Source organism: Oncorhynchus masou, chromosome 32, assembly GCF_036934945.1.
Source record: "Oncorhynchus masou masou isolate Uvic2021 chromosome 32, UVic_Omas_1.1, whole genome shotgun sequence".
Taxonomy (NCBI): domain Eukaryota; kingdom Metazoa; phylum Chordata; class Actinopteri; order Salmoniformes; family Salmonidae; genus Oncorhynchus; species Oncorhynchus masou.
In genome coordinates, this window is record NC_088243.1 from 58,372,878 (window position 1) to 58,389,813 (window position 16,936).

Below are 16,936 nucleotides of genomic sequence, written 5' to 3' on the forward strand. Positions count from 1 at the left end.
CTCCCAACCCTAACCCACTCCAGTCATGTCCTCTCCTCTCCCAGCCCTAACCCACTCCAGTCATGTCCTCTCCTCTCCCAACCCTAACCCACTCCAGCCATGTCCTCTCCTCTCCCAACCCTAACCCACTCTAGTCATGTCCTCTACTCTCCTTTTCCAACCCTAACACACTCCAGCCATGTCCTCTCCTCTCCCAACCCTAACCCACTCCAGCCATGTCCTCTCCTCTCCTCTCCCAACCCTAACCCACTCCAGTCATGTCCTCTCCTCTCCCAACCCTAACCCACTCCTGCCATATCCTCTCCTCTCCTCTCCCAACCCTAACCCACTCCAGTCATGTCCTCTCCTCTCCCAACCCTAACCCACTCCAGTCATGTCCTCTCCTCTCCCAACCCTAACCCACTCCAGTCATGTCCTCTCCTCTCCCAACCCTAACCCACTCCAGTCATCTCCTCTCCTCTCCCAACCCTAACCCACTCCAGTCATGTCCTCTCCTCTCCCAGCCCTAACCCACTCCAGTCATGTCCTCTCCTCTCCCAACCCTAACCCACTCCAGCCATGTCCTCTCCTCTCCCAACCCTAACCCACTCCAGTCATGTCCTCTCCTCTCCCAGCCCTAACCCACTCCAGTCATGTCCTCTCCTCTCCCAGCCCTAACCCACTCCAGTCATGTCCTCTCCTCTCCCAACCCTAACCCACTCCAGCCATGTCCTCTCCTCTCCCAACCCTAACCCACTCCAGTCATGTCCTCTCCTCTCCCAACCCTAACCCACTCCAGCCATGTCCTCTCCTCTCCCAACCATAACCCACTCCAGCCATGTCCTCTCCTCTCCCAACCCTAACCCACTCCAGTCATGTCCTCTCCTCTCTCAACCCTAACCCACTCCAGCCATGTCCTCTCCTCTCCCAAACCTAACCCACTCCAGTCATGTCCTCTCCTCTCCCAACCCTAACCCACTCCAGCCATGTCCTCTCCTCTCCCAACCCTAACCAACTCCAGTCATGTCCTCTCCTCTCCCAACCCTAACCCACTCCAGCCATGTCCTCTCCTCTCCCAACCCTAACCCACTCTAGTCATGTCCTCTCCTCTCCCAACCCTAACCCACTCCAGTCATGTCCTCTACTCTCCTTTTCCAACCCTAACACACTCCAGCCATGTCCTCTCCTCTCCCAACCCTAACCCACTCCAGTCATGTCCTCTACTCTCCTTTTCCAACCCTAACACACTCCAGCCATGTCCTCTCCTCTCCCAACCCTAACCCACTCCAGCCATGTCCTCTCCTCTCCTCTCCCAACCCTAACCCACTCCAGTCATGTCCTCTCCTCTCCCAACCCTAACCCACTCCTGCCATATCCTCTCCTCTCCTCTCCCAACCCTAACCCACTCCAGTCATGTCCTCTCCTCTCCCAACCCTAACCCACTCCAGTCATGTCCTCTCCTCTCCCAACCCTAACCCACTCCAGTCATGTCCTCTCCTCTCCCAACCCTAACCCACTCCAGTCATGTCCTCTCCTCTCCTCTCCCAACCCTAACCCACTCCAGTCATGTCCTCTCCTCTCCCAGCCCTAACCCACTCCAGTCATGTCCTCTCCTCTCCCAACCCTAACCCACTCCAGCCATGTCCTCTCCTCTCCCAACCCTAACCCACTCCAGTCATGTCCTCTCCTCTCCCAACCCTAACCCACTCCAGTCATGTCCTCTACTCTCCTTTTCCAACCCTAACACACTCCAGCCATGTCCTCTCCTCTCCCAACCCTAACCCACTCCAGCCATGTCCTCTCCTCTCCTCTCCCAACCCTAACCCACTCCAGTCATGTCCTCTCCTCTCCCAACCCTAACCCACTCCTGCCATATCCTCTCCTCTCCTCTCCCAACCCTAACCCACTCCAGTCATGTCCTCTCCTCTCCCAACCCTAACCCACTCCAGTCATGTCCTCTCCTCTCCCAACCCTAACCCACTCCAGTCATGTCCTCTCCTCTCCCAACCCTAACCCACTCCAGTCATGTCCTCTCCTCTCCTCTCCCAACCCTAACCCACTCCAGTCATGTCCTCTCCTCTCCCAGCCCTAACCCACTCCAGTCATGTCCTCTCCTCTCCCAACCCTAACCCACTCCAGCCATGTCCTCTCCTCTCCCAACCCTAACCCACTCCAGTCATGTCCTCTCCTCTCCCAACCCTAACCCACTCCAGTCATGTCCTCTCCTCTCCCAACCCTAACCCACTCCAGTCATGTCCTCTCCTCTCCCAACCCTAACCCACTCTAGTCATGTCCTCTCCTCTCCCAACCCTAACCCACTCCAGTCATGTCCTCTACTCTCCTTTTCCAACCCTAACACACTCCAGCCATGTCCTCTCCTCTCCTCTCCCAACCCTAACCCACTCCAGCCATGTCCTCTCCTCTCCCAACCCTAACCCACTCCAGCCATGTCCTCTCCTCTCCTCTCCCAACCCTAACCCACTCCAGTCATGTCCTCTCCTCTCCCAACCCTAACCCACTCCTGCCATATCCTCTCCTCTCCTAACCCACTCCAGTCATGTCCTCTCCTCTCCCAACCCTAACCCACTCCTGCCATATCCTCTCCTCTCCTCTCCCAACACTAACCCACTCCAGTCATGTCCTCTCCTTTCCCAACCCTAACCCACTCCAGTCATGTCCTCTCCTCTCCCAACCCTAACCCACTCTAGTCATGTCCTCTCCTCTCCCAACCCTAACCCACTCCAGTCATGTCCTCTCCTCTCTTTTTCCAACCCTAACCCACTCCAGCCATGTCCTCTCCTCTCCTCTCCCAACCCTAACCCACTCCTGCCATATCCTCTCCTCTCCTCTCCCAACCCTAACCCACTCCAGTCATGTCCTCTCCTCTCCCAACCCTAACCCACTCCAGTCATGTCCTCTCCTCTCCTTTTCCAACCCTAACCCACTCCAGCCATGTCCTCTCCTCTCCTCTCCCAACCCTAACCCACTCCTGCCATATCCTCTCCTCTCCTCTCCCAACCCTAACCCACTCCAGTCATGTCCTCTCCTCTCCCAACCCTAACCCACTCCAGTCATGTCCTCTCCTCTCCCAACCCTAACCCACTCCAGTCATGTCCTCTCCTCTCCCAACCCTAACCCACTCCAGTCATGTCCTCTACTCTCCTTTTCCAACCCTAACACACTCCAGCCATGTCCTCTCCTCTCCTCTCCCAACCCTAACCCACTCCAGCCATGTCCTCTCCTCTCCCAACCCTAACCCACTCCAGCCATGTCCTCTCCTCTCCTCTCCCAACCCTAACCCACTCCAGTCATGTCCTCTCCTCTCCCAACCCTAACCCACTCCTGCCATATCCTCTCCTCTCCTCTCCCAACCCTAACCCACTCCAGTCATGTCCTCTCCTCTCCCAACCCTAACCCACTCCTGCCATATCCTCTCCTCTCCTCTCCCAACCCTAACCCACTCCAGTCATGTCCTCTCCTCTCCCAACCCTAACCCACTCCAGTCATGTCCTCTCCTCTCCCAACCCTAACCCACTCCAGTCATGTCCTCTCCTCTCCCAACCCTAACCCACTCTAGTCATGTCCTCTCCTCTCCCAACCCTAACCCACTCCAGTCATGTCCTCTCCTCTCCTTTTCCAACCCTAACCCACTCCAGCCATATCCTCTCCTCTCCTCTACCAACCCTAACCCACTCCAGTCATGTCCTCTCCTCTCCCAACCCTAACCCACTCCAGTCATGTCCTCTCCTCTCCCAACCCTAACCCACTCCAGTCATGTCCTCTCCTCTCCCAACCCTAACCCACTCCAGTCATGTCCTCTCCTCTCCCAACCCTAACCCACTCCAGTCATGTCCTCTCCTCTCCCAGCCCTAACCCACTCCAGTCATGTCCTCTCCTCTCCTCTCCCAACCCTAACCCACTCCAGCCATGTCCTCTCCTCTCCCAACCCTAACCCACTCCAGTCATGTCCTCTCCTCTCCCATCCCTAACCCACTCCAGTCATGTCCTCTCCTCTCCCAACCCTAACCCACTCCAGTCATGTCCTCTCCTCTCCCAACCCTAACCCACTCTAGTCATGTCCTCTCCTCTCCCAGCCCTAACCCACTCCAGTCATGTCCTCTCCTCTCCCAACCCTAACCCACTCCAGCCATGTCCTCTCCTCTCCCAACCCTAACCCACTCCAGTCATGTCCTCTCCTCTCCCAACCCTAACCCACTCCAGTCATGTCCTCTCCTCTCCCAACCCTAACCCACTCCAGTCATGTCCTCTCCTCTCCCAACCCTAACCCACTCTAGTCATGTCCTCTCCTCTCCCAACCCTAACCCACTCCAGTCATGTCCTCTACTCTCCTTTTCCAACCCTAACACACTCCAGCCATGTCCTCTCCTCTCCTCTCCCAACCCTAACACACTCCAGCCATGTCCTCTCCTCTCCCAACCCTAACCCACTCCAGCCATGTCCTCTCCTCTCCTCTCCCAACCCTAACCCACTCCAGTCATGTCCTCTCCTCTCCCAACCCTAACCCACTCCTGCCATATCCTCTCCTCTCCCAACCCTAACCCACTCCAGTCATGTCCTCTCCTCTCCCAACCCTAACCCACTCCTGCCATATCCTCTCCTCTCCTCTCCCAACCCTAACCCACTCCAGTCATGTCCTCTCCTTTCCCAACCCTAACCCACTCCAGTCATGTCCTCTCCTCTCCCAACCCTAACCCACTCTAGTCATGTCCTCTCCTCTCCCAACCCTAACCCACTCCAGTCATGTCCTCTCCTCTCTTTTTCCAACCCTAACCCACTCCAGTCATGTCCTCTCCTCTCCTTTTCCAACCCTAACCCACTCCAGCCATGTCCTCTCCTCTCCTCTCCCAACCCTAACCCACTCCTGCCATATCCTCTCCTCTCCTCTCCTCTCCCAACCCTAACCCACTCCAGTCATGTCCTCTCCTCTCCCAACCCTAACCCACTCCAGTCATGTCCTCTCCTCTCCCAACCCTAACCCACTCTAGTCATGTCCTCTCCTCTCCCAACCCTAACCCACACCAGTCATGTCCTCTACTCTCCTTTTCCAACCCTAACACACTCCAGCCATGTCCTCTCCTCTCCTCTCCCAACCCTAACCCACTCCAGCCATGTCCTCTCCTCTCCCAACCCTAACCCACTCCAGTCATGTCCTCTCCTCTCCCAACCCTAACCCACTCTAGTCATGTCCTCTCCTCTCCTCTCCCAACCCTAACCCACTCCAGTCATGTCCTCTCCTCTCCTTTTCCAACCCTAACCCACTCCAGCCATATCCTCTCCTCTCCCAACCCTAACCCACTCCAGTCATGTCCTCTCCTCTCCCAACCCTAACCCACTCCAGTCATGTCCTCTCCTCTCCCAACCCTAACCCACTCCAGTCATGTCCTCTCCTCTCCCAACCCTAACCCACTCCAGTCATGTCCTCTCCTCTCCCAACCCTAACCCACTCCAGTCATGTCCTCTCCTCTCCCAGCCCTAACCCACTCCAGTCATGTCCTCTCCTCTCCCAACCCTAACCCACTCCAGCCATGTCCTCTCCTCTCCCAACCCTAACCCACTCCAGTCATCTCCTCTCCTCTCCCAACCCTAACCCACTCCAGTCATGTCCTCTCCTCTCCCAACCCTAACCCACTCCAGTCATGGCCTCTCCTCTCCCAACCCTAACCCACTCTAGTCATGTCCTCTCCTCTCCCAACCCTAACCCACTCCAGTCATGTCCTCTACTCTCCTTTTCCAACCCTAACACACTCCAGCCATGTCCTCTCCTCTCCTCTCCCAACCCTAACCCACTCCAGCCATGTCCTCTCCTCTCCCAACCCTAACCCACTCCAGTCATGTCCTCTCCTCTCCCAACCCTAACCCACTCTAGTCATGTCCTCTCCTCTCCCAACCCTAACCCACTCCAGTCATGTCCTCTCCTCTCCTTTTCCAACCCTAACCCACTCCAGCCATATCCTCTCCTCTCCCAACCCTAACCCACTCCAGTCATGTCCTCTCCTCTCCCAACCCTAACCCACTCCAGTCATGTCCTCTCCTCTCCCAACCCTAACCCACTCCAGTCATGTCCTCTCCTCTCCCAACCCTAACCCACTCCAGTCATGTCCTCTCCTCTCCCAACCCTAACCCACTCCAGTCATGTCCTCTCCTCTCCCAGCCCTAACCCACTCTAGTCATGTCCTCTCCTCTCCCAACCCTAACCCACTCCAGCCATGTCCTCTCCTCTCCCAACCCTAACCCACTCCAGTCATGTCCTCTCCTCTCCCAACCCTAACCCACTCCAGTCATGTCCTCTCCTCTCCCAACCCTAACCCACTCCAGTCATGTCCTCTCCTCTCCCAACCCTAACCCACTCTAGTCATGTCCTCTCCTCTCCTCTCCCAACCCTAACCCACTCCAGTCATGTCCTCTCCTCTCCCAACCCTAACCCACTCCTGCCATATCCTCTCCTCTCCCAACCCTAACCCACTCCAGTCATGTCCTCTCCTCTCCCAACCCTAACCCACTCCTGCCATATCCTCTCCTCTCCTCTCCCAACCCTAACCCACTCCAGTCATGTCCTCTCCTCTCCCAACCCTAACCCACTCCAGTCATGTCCTCTCCTCTCCCAACCCTAACCCACTCTAGTCATGTCCTCTCCTCTCCCAACCCTAACCCACTCCAGTCATGTCCTCTCCTCTCCTTTTCCAACCCTAACCCACTCCAGCCATGTCCTCTCCTCTCCTCTCCCAACCCTAACCCACTCCTGCCATATCCTCTCCTCTCCTCTCCCAACCCTAACCCACTCCAGTCATGTCCTCTCCTCTCCCAACCCTAACCCACTCCAGTCATGTCCCCTCCTCTCCTTTTCCAACCCTAACCCACTCCAGCCATGTCCTCTCCTCTCCTCTCCCAACCCTAACCCACTCCTGCCATATCCTCTCCCTCTCCTCTCCCAACCCTAACCCACTCCAGTCTTGTCCTCTCCTCTCCCAACCCTAACCCACTCCAGTCATGTCCTCTCCTCTCCCAACCCTAACCCACTCCAGTCATGTCCTCTCCTCTCCCAACCCTAACCCACTCTAGTCATGTCCTCTCCTCTCCCAACCCTAACCCACTCCAGTCATGTCCTCTACTCTCCTTTTCCAACCCTAACACACTCCAGCCATGTCCTCTCCTCTCCTCTCCCAACCCTAACCCACTCCAGCCATGTCCTCTCCTCTCCCAACCCTAACCCACTCCAGCCATGTCCTCTCCTCTCCTCTCCCAACCCTAACCCACTCCAGTCATGTCCTCTCCTCTCCCAACCCTAACCCACTCCTGCCATATCCTCTCCTCTCCTCTCCCAACCCTAACCCACTCCAGTCATGTCCTCTCCTCTCCCAACCCTAACCCACTCCAGCCATATCCTCTCCTCTCCCAACCCTAACCCACTCCAGTCATGTCCTCTCCTCTCCCAACCCTAACCCACTCCAGTCATGTCCTCTCCTCTCCCAACCCTAACCCACTCCAGTCATGTCCTCTCCTCTCCCAACCCTAACCCACTCCAGTCATGTCCTCTCCTCTCCCAACCCTAACCCACTCCAGTCATGTCCTCTCCTCTCCCAACCCTAACCCACTCCAGTCATGTCCTCTCCTCTCCCAACCCTAACCCACTCTAGTCATGTCCTCTCCTCTCCCAACCCTAACCCACTCCAGTCATGTCCTCTCCTCTCCTTTTCCAACCCTAACCCACTCCAGCCATATCCTCTCCTCTCCCAACCCTAACCCACTCCAGTCATGTCCTCTCCTCTCCCAACCCTAACCCACTCCAGTCATGTCCTCTCCTCTCCCAACCCTAACCCACTCCAGTCATGTCCTCTCCTCTCCCAACCCTAACCCACTCCAGTCATGTCCTCTCCTCTCCCAACCCTAACCCACTCTAGTCATGTCCTCTCCTCTCCCAACCCTAACCCACTCCAGTCATGTCCTCTCCTCTCCTTTTCCAACCCTAACCCACTCCTGCCATATCCTCTCCTCTCCTCTCCCAACCCTAACCCACTCCAGTCATGTCCTCTCCTCTCCTTTTCCAACCCTAACCCACTCCAGCCATGTCCTCTCCTCTCCTCTCCCAACCCTAACCCACTCCTGCCATATCCTCTCCTCTCCTCTCCCAACCCTAACCCACTCCAGTCATGTCCTCTCCTCTCCCAACCCTAATCCACTCCTGCCATATCCTCTCCTCTCATCTCCCAACCCTAACCCACTCCAGTCATGTCCTCTCCTCTCCCAACCCTAACCCACTCCTGCCATATCCTCTCCTCTCCTCTCCTCTCCCAACCCTAACCCACTCCAGTCATGTCCTCTCGTTTTCCAACCCTAACCCACTCCAGTCATGTCCTCTCCTCTCCCAACCCTAACCCACTCCAGCCATGTCCTCTCCTCTCCTTTTCCAACCCTAACCCACTCCAGTCATGTCCTCTCCTCTCCTTTTCCAACCCTAACCCACTCCAGCCATGTCCTCTCCTCTCCTTTTCCAACCCTAACCCACTCCAGCCATGTCCTCTCCTCTCCTCTCCCAACCCTAACCCACCCCAGCCATGTCCTCTCCTCTGCCACCCTTTTATCTCCCTGTTCAATTCCACCTGTCATTAAAGGACACACTTTTATCTCGAGTCCTCTGCCCAGCCTGGGATGGCCATTCAAATTAGTTTAGAGGAACAAAATCACATTTGGATTGACGCTCTCATAATCTGCCAGCACTTAAGTGGGAGAAAAGTTGAATAAGTGTTCTCTCCTTCACTCTGCTGTCCCTGGTGGTCTGTCTGTCTGCCTGTGTGTGTGTGTGTGTGTGTGTGTGTGTGTGTGTGTGTGTGTGTGTGTGTGTGTGTGTGTGTGTGTGTGTGTGTGTGTGTGTGTGTGTGTGTGTGTGTGTGTGTGTGTGTGTGTGTGTGTGTGTGTGTGTGTGTGTGTGTGTGTGTGTGTGCGCGTGTGTGTGTGCGCGCGTGTGTGTGCACGTGCATGCATGTGTGTGTGTGCGCTTGCATGCGTGTGTGTGTGTGTGTGTGTGTGTGTGTGTGCACCCATCCAGTGGACCTGCTGACGCTGGTGAGTGTGGTGGACGTGTTCAGGGAGCAGGATCTGCAGCATGGGGAACATGTGATGGATGTGGTGGAGATGATTCATGCCCTGACTGGCCTGTATGAGAGACTGGAGGAGGAGAGAAGGGCCATCGTGGTCAACATCCCTCTCTGTGTCGACATGTGCCTCAACTGGCTGCTCAATGTCTACGACAGGTACTACTGACAACTGACCTTCAACCTTGACCCTTGACCCTGAACCTTACATGACATCAACCAGACCAGGTCATGTGTTGTAACTGGCTGCTCAGTGCGACAATTTCTGACAGGTACTTCATCTTATATTACCTTTAAGGGGTTGGAAATAGAAAATAAACACTAATTAGCCAGTAAGATGAAGATTACTCCCGTATACAACACGTATACTTTCGGCAAGGTTATTTAGCCGGTGTCAGTCAAGAACCTATTTCATGACCTTGAGTTATGCATTAATTTGTGTTCAGATATACAGTTTATTCTTCATCTAATTAGCGACTGTTCATTCCACTTGTGTTGTTAGCTACTTGTCAGTGGCACTTTGAGCTACTATGTTCTAATGAACCAAATAACTCTGTTTTTGTCACCTCTGTTTCATATGCAGCACTGTTCTGTGTGTGACACAGTTAGCGTTACTGCTAATATAACCTCTCACACATCCTTGGTCAAATTCACCCTTTCCCACAATCAAGGTCCATCACTCTCTGCTAGTCCAATGCTGTGATTGGCCGAGAGCCCTCTCAGCGTGGCGTCTCATTGGTGAAGTACGCCCTGTGCCTGGGAGGCTGTGTCGTGAGTAGGATCACAGAGAGGCTGTAGCTCAATCAAGTGGGCAGGTGTCCAATCAGGGCCACTGAGACCCAGCAGAAAGCCTCCTCTGTTTGATTCTGATTGCCCTGACCCCATCTCTCTCTGCCAACTGCCAAGCCCTCCGCAGACAATCTGAGAGGCACAATTCCCGGCGAATATAAAAAACAGCCCAATTTTTTTCAAAATACTATACATTTGTTTTGCAGCCCTTAACTACCTGCTTCTAATGAGTGGAAATCAGCATTTTACCCTTTACATGCATTCACTGTAATTGCTTTTTTGTTTTCCGATAAACACAGGCTGTGAATGTGAATGAGCTGAGCATGCAGTGGGATCTGTCTGTCTCTGTCTCTGTCTCTGTCTCTGTCTCTGTCTCTGTCTCTGTGTCAGTGTCAGTGTCAGTGTCAGTGTCAGTGTCAGTGTCAGTGTCAGTGTCAGTGTCAGTGTCAGTGTGTGTCAGTGTGTGTGTGTGTGTGAGTGTGTGTAAAGTGTGAGCTGTGAGTTGTAATCATCATGAGGTCTACCCACAGACTGAGTGTTGTGTTCTCAGTATTACTAAAGAGAAAAGCTGATTTTCCCCAGTCTTTTATCTGGTAATTTTGGAGAGTGGGTGGATCATTTTGAGTCAGGAGAAATGTGTGTGTAGGTCTCCCCCTGCCCCCCCCTAGGTCTCCCCCTGCCTCCCCCAGGTCTCCCCCTGCCCCCCCTAGGTCTCCCCCTGCCTCCCCCTAGGTCTGACTGTAATAAACTTGCATTGACTCTAATAATATCACACAGACTCTAATAATCTCGCATTGTCTCAAATAATCTCACACTGACCATAATGTTCTCATAATGACTCTAATGTTTTCTCACTGCCTCTAATGTTCTCACAATGACTCGAATGTTCTCACACTGACCATAATGTTCTCACACTGACTCTAATGTTCTCACACTGACTCTAATGTTCTCACACTGACTCTAATAATCTTGCATTGTCTCTAATAATCTCACACTGACTCTAATGATCTCACATTGTCTCGAATGATCTCACACTGACTCTCATGTTCCCACACAGTCTCTAATGTTCTCACACTGACCATAATGTTCTCACACTGGCTCAAATTTTTCACACTGACCACAATGTTCTCACACTGACTCTAATGTTTTCTCACTGCCTCTAATGTTCCCACACAGTCTCTAATGTTCTCACAATGACTCTAATGTTCTCACACTGACCATAATGTTCTCACACTGACTCTAATGTTCTCACACTGACTCTAATGTTCCCACACAGTCTCTAATGTTCTCACACTGACCATAATGTTTTCACCCTGACTCTAATGTTCTCACACTGACACTAATGTTCGCACACTGACTCTAAAGTTCCCACACAGTCTCTAATGTGCTCACACTGACACTAATGTTCTCACACTGACCATAATGTTCTCACACTGATTCTAATGTTCTCACACTGACTAATGTTCTCACACTGTCTCTGTTCTCACACTGACTATTGTTCTCACACTGCCTCTATTGTTCCCCCAGTGACTTTAAAAATTCTTATATTCTCACATAGACTCGTTTTGCCTCAAGTGTTCTCACACTGACTCTAATGTTCTCAAACTGACTCTAATAATCTCACACTGACTGTAATGTTCTCACACTGACTGTCATTTTCTCACACTGACTCTAATGTTCTCACACTGACTCTAATAATCTCACGCTGACTGTCATGTTCTCACACTGATTCTAATGTTCTCATACTGTCTCTCATGTTCTCACACTGACCATTATTTTCTCACTCTGACCATAATGTTCTCACACTGTCTCTAATGTTCTCACACTGATTCTAATGTTCTCATACTGTCTGTAATGTTCTCACACTGACTCTAATGTCACACTGACTCTAATGTTCTCACACTGATTCTAATGTTCTCACACTGACTAATGTTCTCACACGGTCTCTGTTCTCACACTGACTATTGTTCTCACACTGCCTCTAATGTTCCCCCAGTAACTTTAACATCTCTTATATTCTCACATAGACCCGCACTGCCTCTAATGTACTCCTACTGCCTCCTACTGCCTAATGGACTCTGCAGTCTCCTGACTCCTCTTTTGTCACACGTTAAAGGCAGTGCTTCTATGTGTCTCTCCCACTGACATTGACTCCCACTGCCTCTAATGTTCTTTAAATGACTGTAATCCCCTCCTGACAGTCAAGGCAGAGAAAAGAAAAGCAGCAAAGCTCCCAACTAAAGCATGTAACAGCAGCCCTGCCCTTCCCTCTGTCTGACTCTAGTGGCAGTGTCCCTGTGCCTCCCAGACACACAGATATAATGTGACCCATTTAAGTCAGGACACAGCTCTCCCAGTCCCAACCCAACTCTGTGGCCTTGCCATTGGCCAGAGAACACTGTTTATGGATCTGTTCTTGCCTCTAATCCCCTTGTTTTTTCAGTGTAAAGGCTTAGTTTATGTGTCTGTTTGCTTATGTAAATGTATTTGTTCTGGCATATTCTACTTTTTATAGCTCCCTCTCCCTCTCCCTCTCCCTGCCCTGCCCTGCTTTCTCCCTAGTGGTCGCAATGGAAAGATGCGCGTCCTCTCCTTCAAGACGGGACTGGTGAGCCTGTGCAATGCGGATGTTCAGGAGAAGTATAAATGTAAGTATGAGACCCTCTCATGTAGACACCACAGCCCTGCAGCCCACTAACAAAGGGCCAAAACAAAACCAGCCTGATTGCAAGCATTACATAAAGACAACCACTTAGCCTAATGGAGGGAATTACTCTGCTGCACAATAATGGGGAAAGGCTCTCTCTCTCTCTTTATTTCTCCAAAGTACATTGGGCTTTTAGGCAGAGAGAATACACTATGGTAGAGAGAACACACACACACACCACACTCAGCTCTCTCCCTCTGGCCCCTCTGGCCCCTCTGGCTTCCCTTTTCGATGTTCAATTATGCGCTAATATTTTACTGGTGCCCAGCTCAGGGAAAGTAAAACCATTTTACAGCATCTTAACCGCATTTCACAACACAGCCTTGTAAACATGTAGAGAAGGGGGAGAGGAGAGAGAATGAGCTCATCGGTATGAGATTTTAGACAGTCCCGACGGGTCAGGGCAGGCCCACTGTCAGTTGGCACACCATCTGTGACAGCTTGTAAAAATTGAATGGCAACAGATTTGGAGTCTTTTTTTATGGCAGACGAAGCACAGAAGGCCTGGCCCTAGAGGATTGTGAGGGTAGGGGCGGGCAGGCGGGGGGGGGGGTGATGCAAACCATGCCAATTTGTCCCAGTGATTGATCACACATTTCTTCTCCTGAGCTCAGGGGAGAGATGACCCCTGATTATGCTAGTAAACATGGGGGCGCATCTGGTGGCAGTGAGTGAGTGAACGTGGTAGTGTGGCAGACACAGTGTGTGTGTGTGTGCTTGTCTTTTGTCCCCCCCGCCCCCAGAGCTTGAGCTGTGTGCAGGGTAGAGGCAGGCAGGCTGGCTGTCAGGGTTTTCTGGCTGTGGCTGGTGCTGGTGCTATTTATATTGGCATTGTGCAGCACCTTCAAACACCTGTCAGTATCCATCTCCTCAGTGACAGGCGGAATCACGACTCGCAGATGAAGGCTCCATTCAGAACCTGATGAGGTAGCGAGCGCTAATGCAGTCCTTTTGTCTGCAATTAGATCAGTACGCCTGCCCTGCCCTTCCTCTCTCTTTCTCTTTCTCTCTTTCTCTTTCTTTCTTTCTTTCTTTCTTTCTCTTTCTTTCTCTCAAAAAACCTAGAAACAGGCTTAGGGAAGTAACGCCCACACACAGGCTCACTTAGAGAAATGCTGTGAACATGGATGTTGGTACATATGTGTAGGTGTGAATAGTAGCGCTAATATGCTCTTGTACACACAAGCAGATATAATGTAAACACACACAGGCTTAGATATTACACATTACACTTGGGTAAACATCAGAGCTGGGGTCAATTTTAATTGAGGGCAGTCAATTCAGGAGGTAAACCTAAATAACAATTCAAAATGTGAAAACGAGTAGAAGCTATTTATTTCTAAAGTTTTTCCATTATTGAATTTTAAATTAAAATCACTTCCTGAATTGACAGCTTGTCAATTTGAATTGTCCCCAGCTCTGGTAAACATGGGGTGGCAGGATAGCCTAGTGGTTAGAGTGTTGGACTAGTAACCAGAAGGTTGCAAGTTCAAAGCCCCGAGCTGACATGGTACAAATCTGTCGTTCTGCCCCTGAACAGGCAGTTAACCCACTGTTCCTAGGCCGTCATTGAAAATAAGTTAAATAAAGGTTTCAAAAAAAAAATGTAAAACATAATCTGGACCACATATATAGTGAACACATGGAAAAAGTGAATAGATTCACATCCATGCATATAGAAGTGAATAGATTCACATCCATGCATACAGAAGTGAATAGATTCACATCCATGCACACAGAAGTGAATAGATTCACATCCACGCATATAGAAGTCAATAGATTCACATCCATGCATATAGAAGTGAATAGATTCACATCCACGCATATAGATAGATTCACATCCATGCATACAGAAGTGAATAGATTCACACCCACACATATAGAGGTGAATAGATTCACATCCACGCATATAGAGGTGAATAGATTCACATCCATGCATACAGAAGTGAATAGATTCACATCCACGCATATAGAAGTGAATAGATTCACATCCATGCATATAGAAGTGAATAGATTCACATCCACGCATATAGATAGATTCACATCCATGCATACAGAAGTGAATAGATTCACATCCACGCATATAGAGGTGAATAGATTCACATCCATGCATATAGAGGTGAATAGATTCACATCCATGCATACAGAAGTGAATAGATTCACATCCACGCATTTAGAAGTGAATAGATTCACATCCATGCATATAGAAGTGAATAGATTTACATCCACGCATATAGAAGTGAATAGATTCACATCCACGCATATAGATAGATTCACATCCATGCATACAGAAGTGAATAGATTCACATCCACGCATATAGAGGTGAATAGATTCACATCCACGCATATAGAAGTGAATAGATTCGCATCCACGCATATAGATAGATTCACATTCACATAGGTTTACAGATACACTGCATAAACAATCTTGTGCGCAAACACACACACGTTTTATTAACCCTCTGTGTTTCATCAGACTTGTTCAGGCAGGTGTCTGGTCCAGGGGGTCTGACCGACCAGCGTCACCTAACTATGCTGCTTTATGAAGCCATCCAGATCCCGCGACAGCTGGGAGAGGTGGCCGCCTTCGGAGGGAGCAACGTGGAGCCCAGTGTACGCAGCTGCTTCCGCATGGTGAGACCGCACACCACACACACACACACACACACACACACACACACACACACACAGACAGATAGACACGCACGTGCATGAGCGCACAAATACAAGCACACACACTCCTTATAACCTCACTATACACTGGTTAATGATGCTATGGTAACACAGGCTAGGAATGACCTATATTCAATTGAGTTCAATTACATACGTTTTCATTAATTCCTTCAGGGGAAATTAGACAATTAGATGCACTACATGAACAAAAGTATGTGAACACGTGCTCGTCGAGCATCTCATTCCAAAATCACAGGCATTATTATGGAGTCGGTTTCCCCTTGCTATGGAGGCTGCTATAACAACCTATAACACTCTTCTGGGAAGGCTTTCCACTTACAGTTGACCGGGAAAGCTCAAGCAGGGCAGATATTTGATGAACTGACTTGTTGGAAAGGCGGCATCCTATTGTAATGCCCAGCTAAATCATTTATTTAGAACTATGGTTTCTGTTCATGCGATGGGTGCATGCTCGGTTTGGAAAAAAATCAAGATGCACTATAGGTGGTGTGCAGAAGGCTTCGCAGGTTTCTCCATTGTTGCCGAGGAGAGAATGAAAGGGGGAGAGATGCTCTTGTGGAGGGAAAAATAACATGTAATAACAAAATCGCATACTAAAATATTTTTTTCCTGAATTTGTTTTAATTTCTGCTTGGCTGGATTAACGAAGATTCGAGACGCTTCGGGAGCTAGCTTGGATTTGTTGGATCGGGAGCTGAAGAGGACGGCTTGGTCTGAGGGAATTTGATGGCTTCATTGATGCTGGACATTCCGGATGCATGCAGGGCAATTTCTGCCAATTGGATTATAAATAGGCAACGGCCTTAGAACTGTTGGTTTCAGGGGGGTTCTACGAAACCGTGAGTAGCTGTGGTGTTTTACGCTGAGTGAAGATGAAGGCCAACTTGGTATCTTCTGCTATAAATGTGGAGAGGATGGACACTTCAAATTTTTATTTTACTAGGCAAGTCAGTTAAGAACAAATTCTTATTTTCAATGACGGCCTAGGAACAGTGGCTTAACTGCCTGTTCAGGGGCAGAACGACAGATTTTGTACCTTGTCAGCTCGGGGATTTGAACTTGCAACCTTTCGGTTATTAGTCCAATGCTCTAACCACTAGGCTACACTGTCGCCCCAAAATGAGACTGTGAGGGCGTAGAAAATCAGAGGAAAGTCCTCTAGCGTCTCACAAGCCAGAAACGGCCAATGGGAAACTACAGCGGGACCCAGAAAAGGAGCGACCTGACGTCTCGGTGAAGATACTTTCCACCAAGTGCAACAAGTAATGTGAAGAAGCAAAAGACATGCTACCTACCGGCTTAGTGAGACCTAGTGCTGTTGTTCCTGTACAGATTGAAGGAGTCTATGCTAAAGCTTTACTAGATATTGGGTCTCAGATTACCCTACTCTACAGATCCTTTTTTAACAAGTACTTCACACATCTGTCATTAAAGCTCATTGGACACTTGGAGATTTGGGGTCTTAGCTCAGAGCAATACCCAGATGATGGCTATTTGTCTTTGAAGTTGGAGTTTTCACAATCAGTAGTAGGTGTAACGGAGATCATAGAAGCGCTTGTGTTGGTTTGTAGGTACAAACACTTCTGTGGTTAGAAGGCTGATGATGGCCTGTCAAGGTTTCCTGAGCACTCTACGTGTTCATCCTGTTATCAAAGAG

General features: G+C 50.5%; 1 protein-coding gene across 1 annotated transcript in view; it reads left to right on the plus strand.

Annotated features, from left to right (window-relative positions):
- Window positions 1-16,936, plus strand: part of drp2 (dystrophin related protein 2) — a 116,804-nt gene that overhangs the window by 59,035 nt on the left and 40,833 nt on the right. Inside the window, exons 12-14 of the mRNA XM_064955840.1 lie at window positions 9,044-9,248; window positions 12,441-12,526; window positions 15,062-15,219. Coding sequence (XP_064811912.1) covers window positions 9,044-9,248; window positions 12,441-12,526; window positions 15,062-15,219 — 449 coding nt within the window. The remainder of the gene's footprint in view (window positions 1-9,043; window positions 9,249-12,440; window positions 12,527-15,061; window positions 15,220-16,936) is intronic.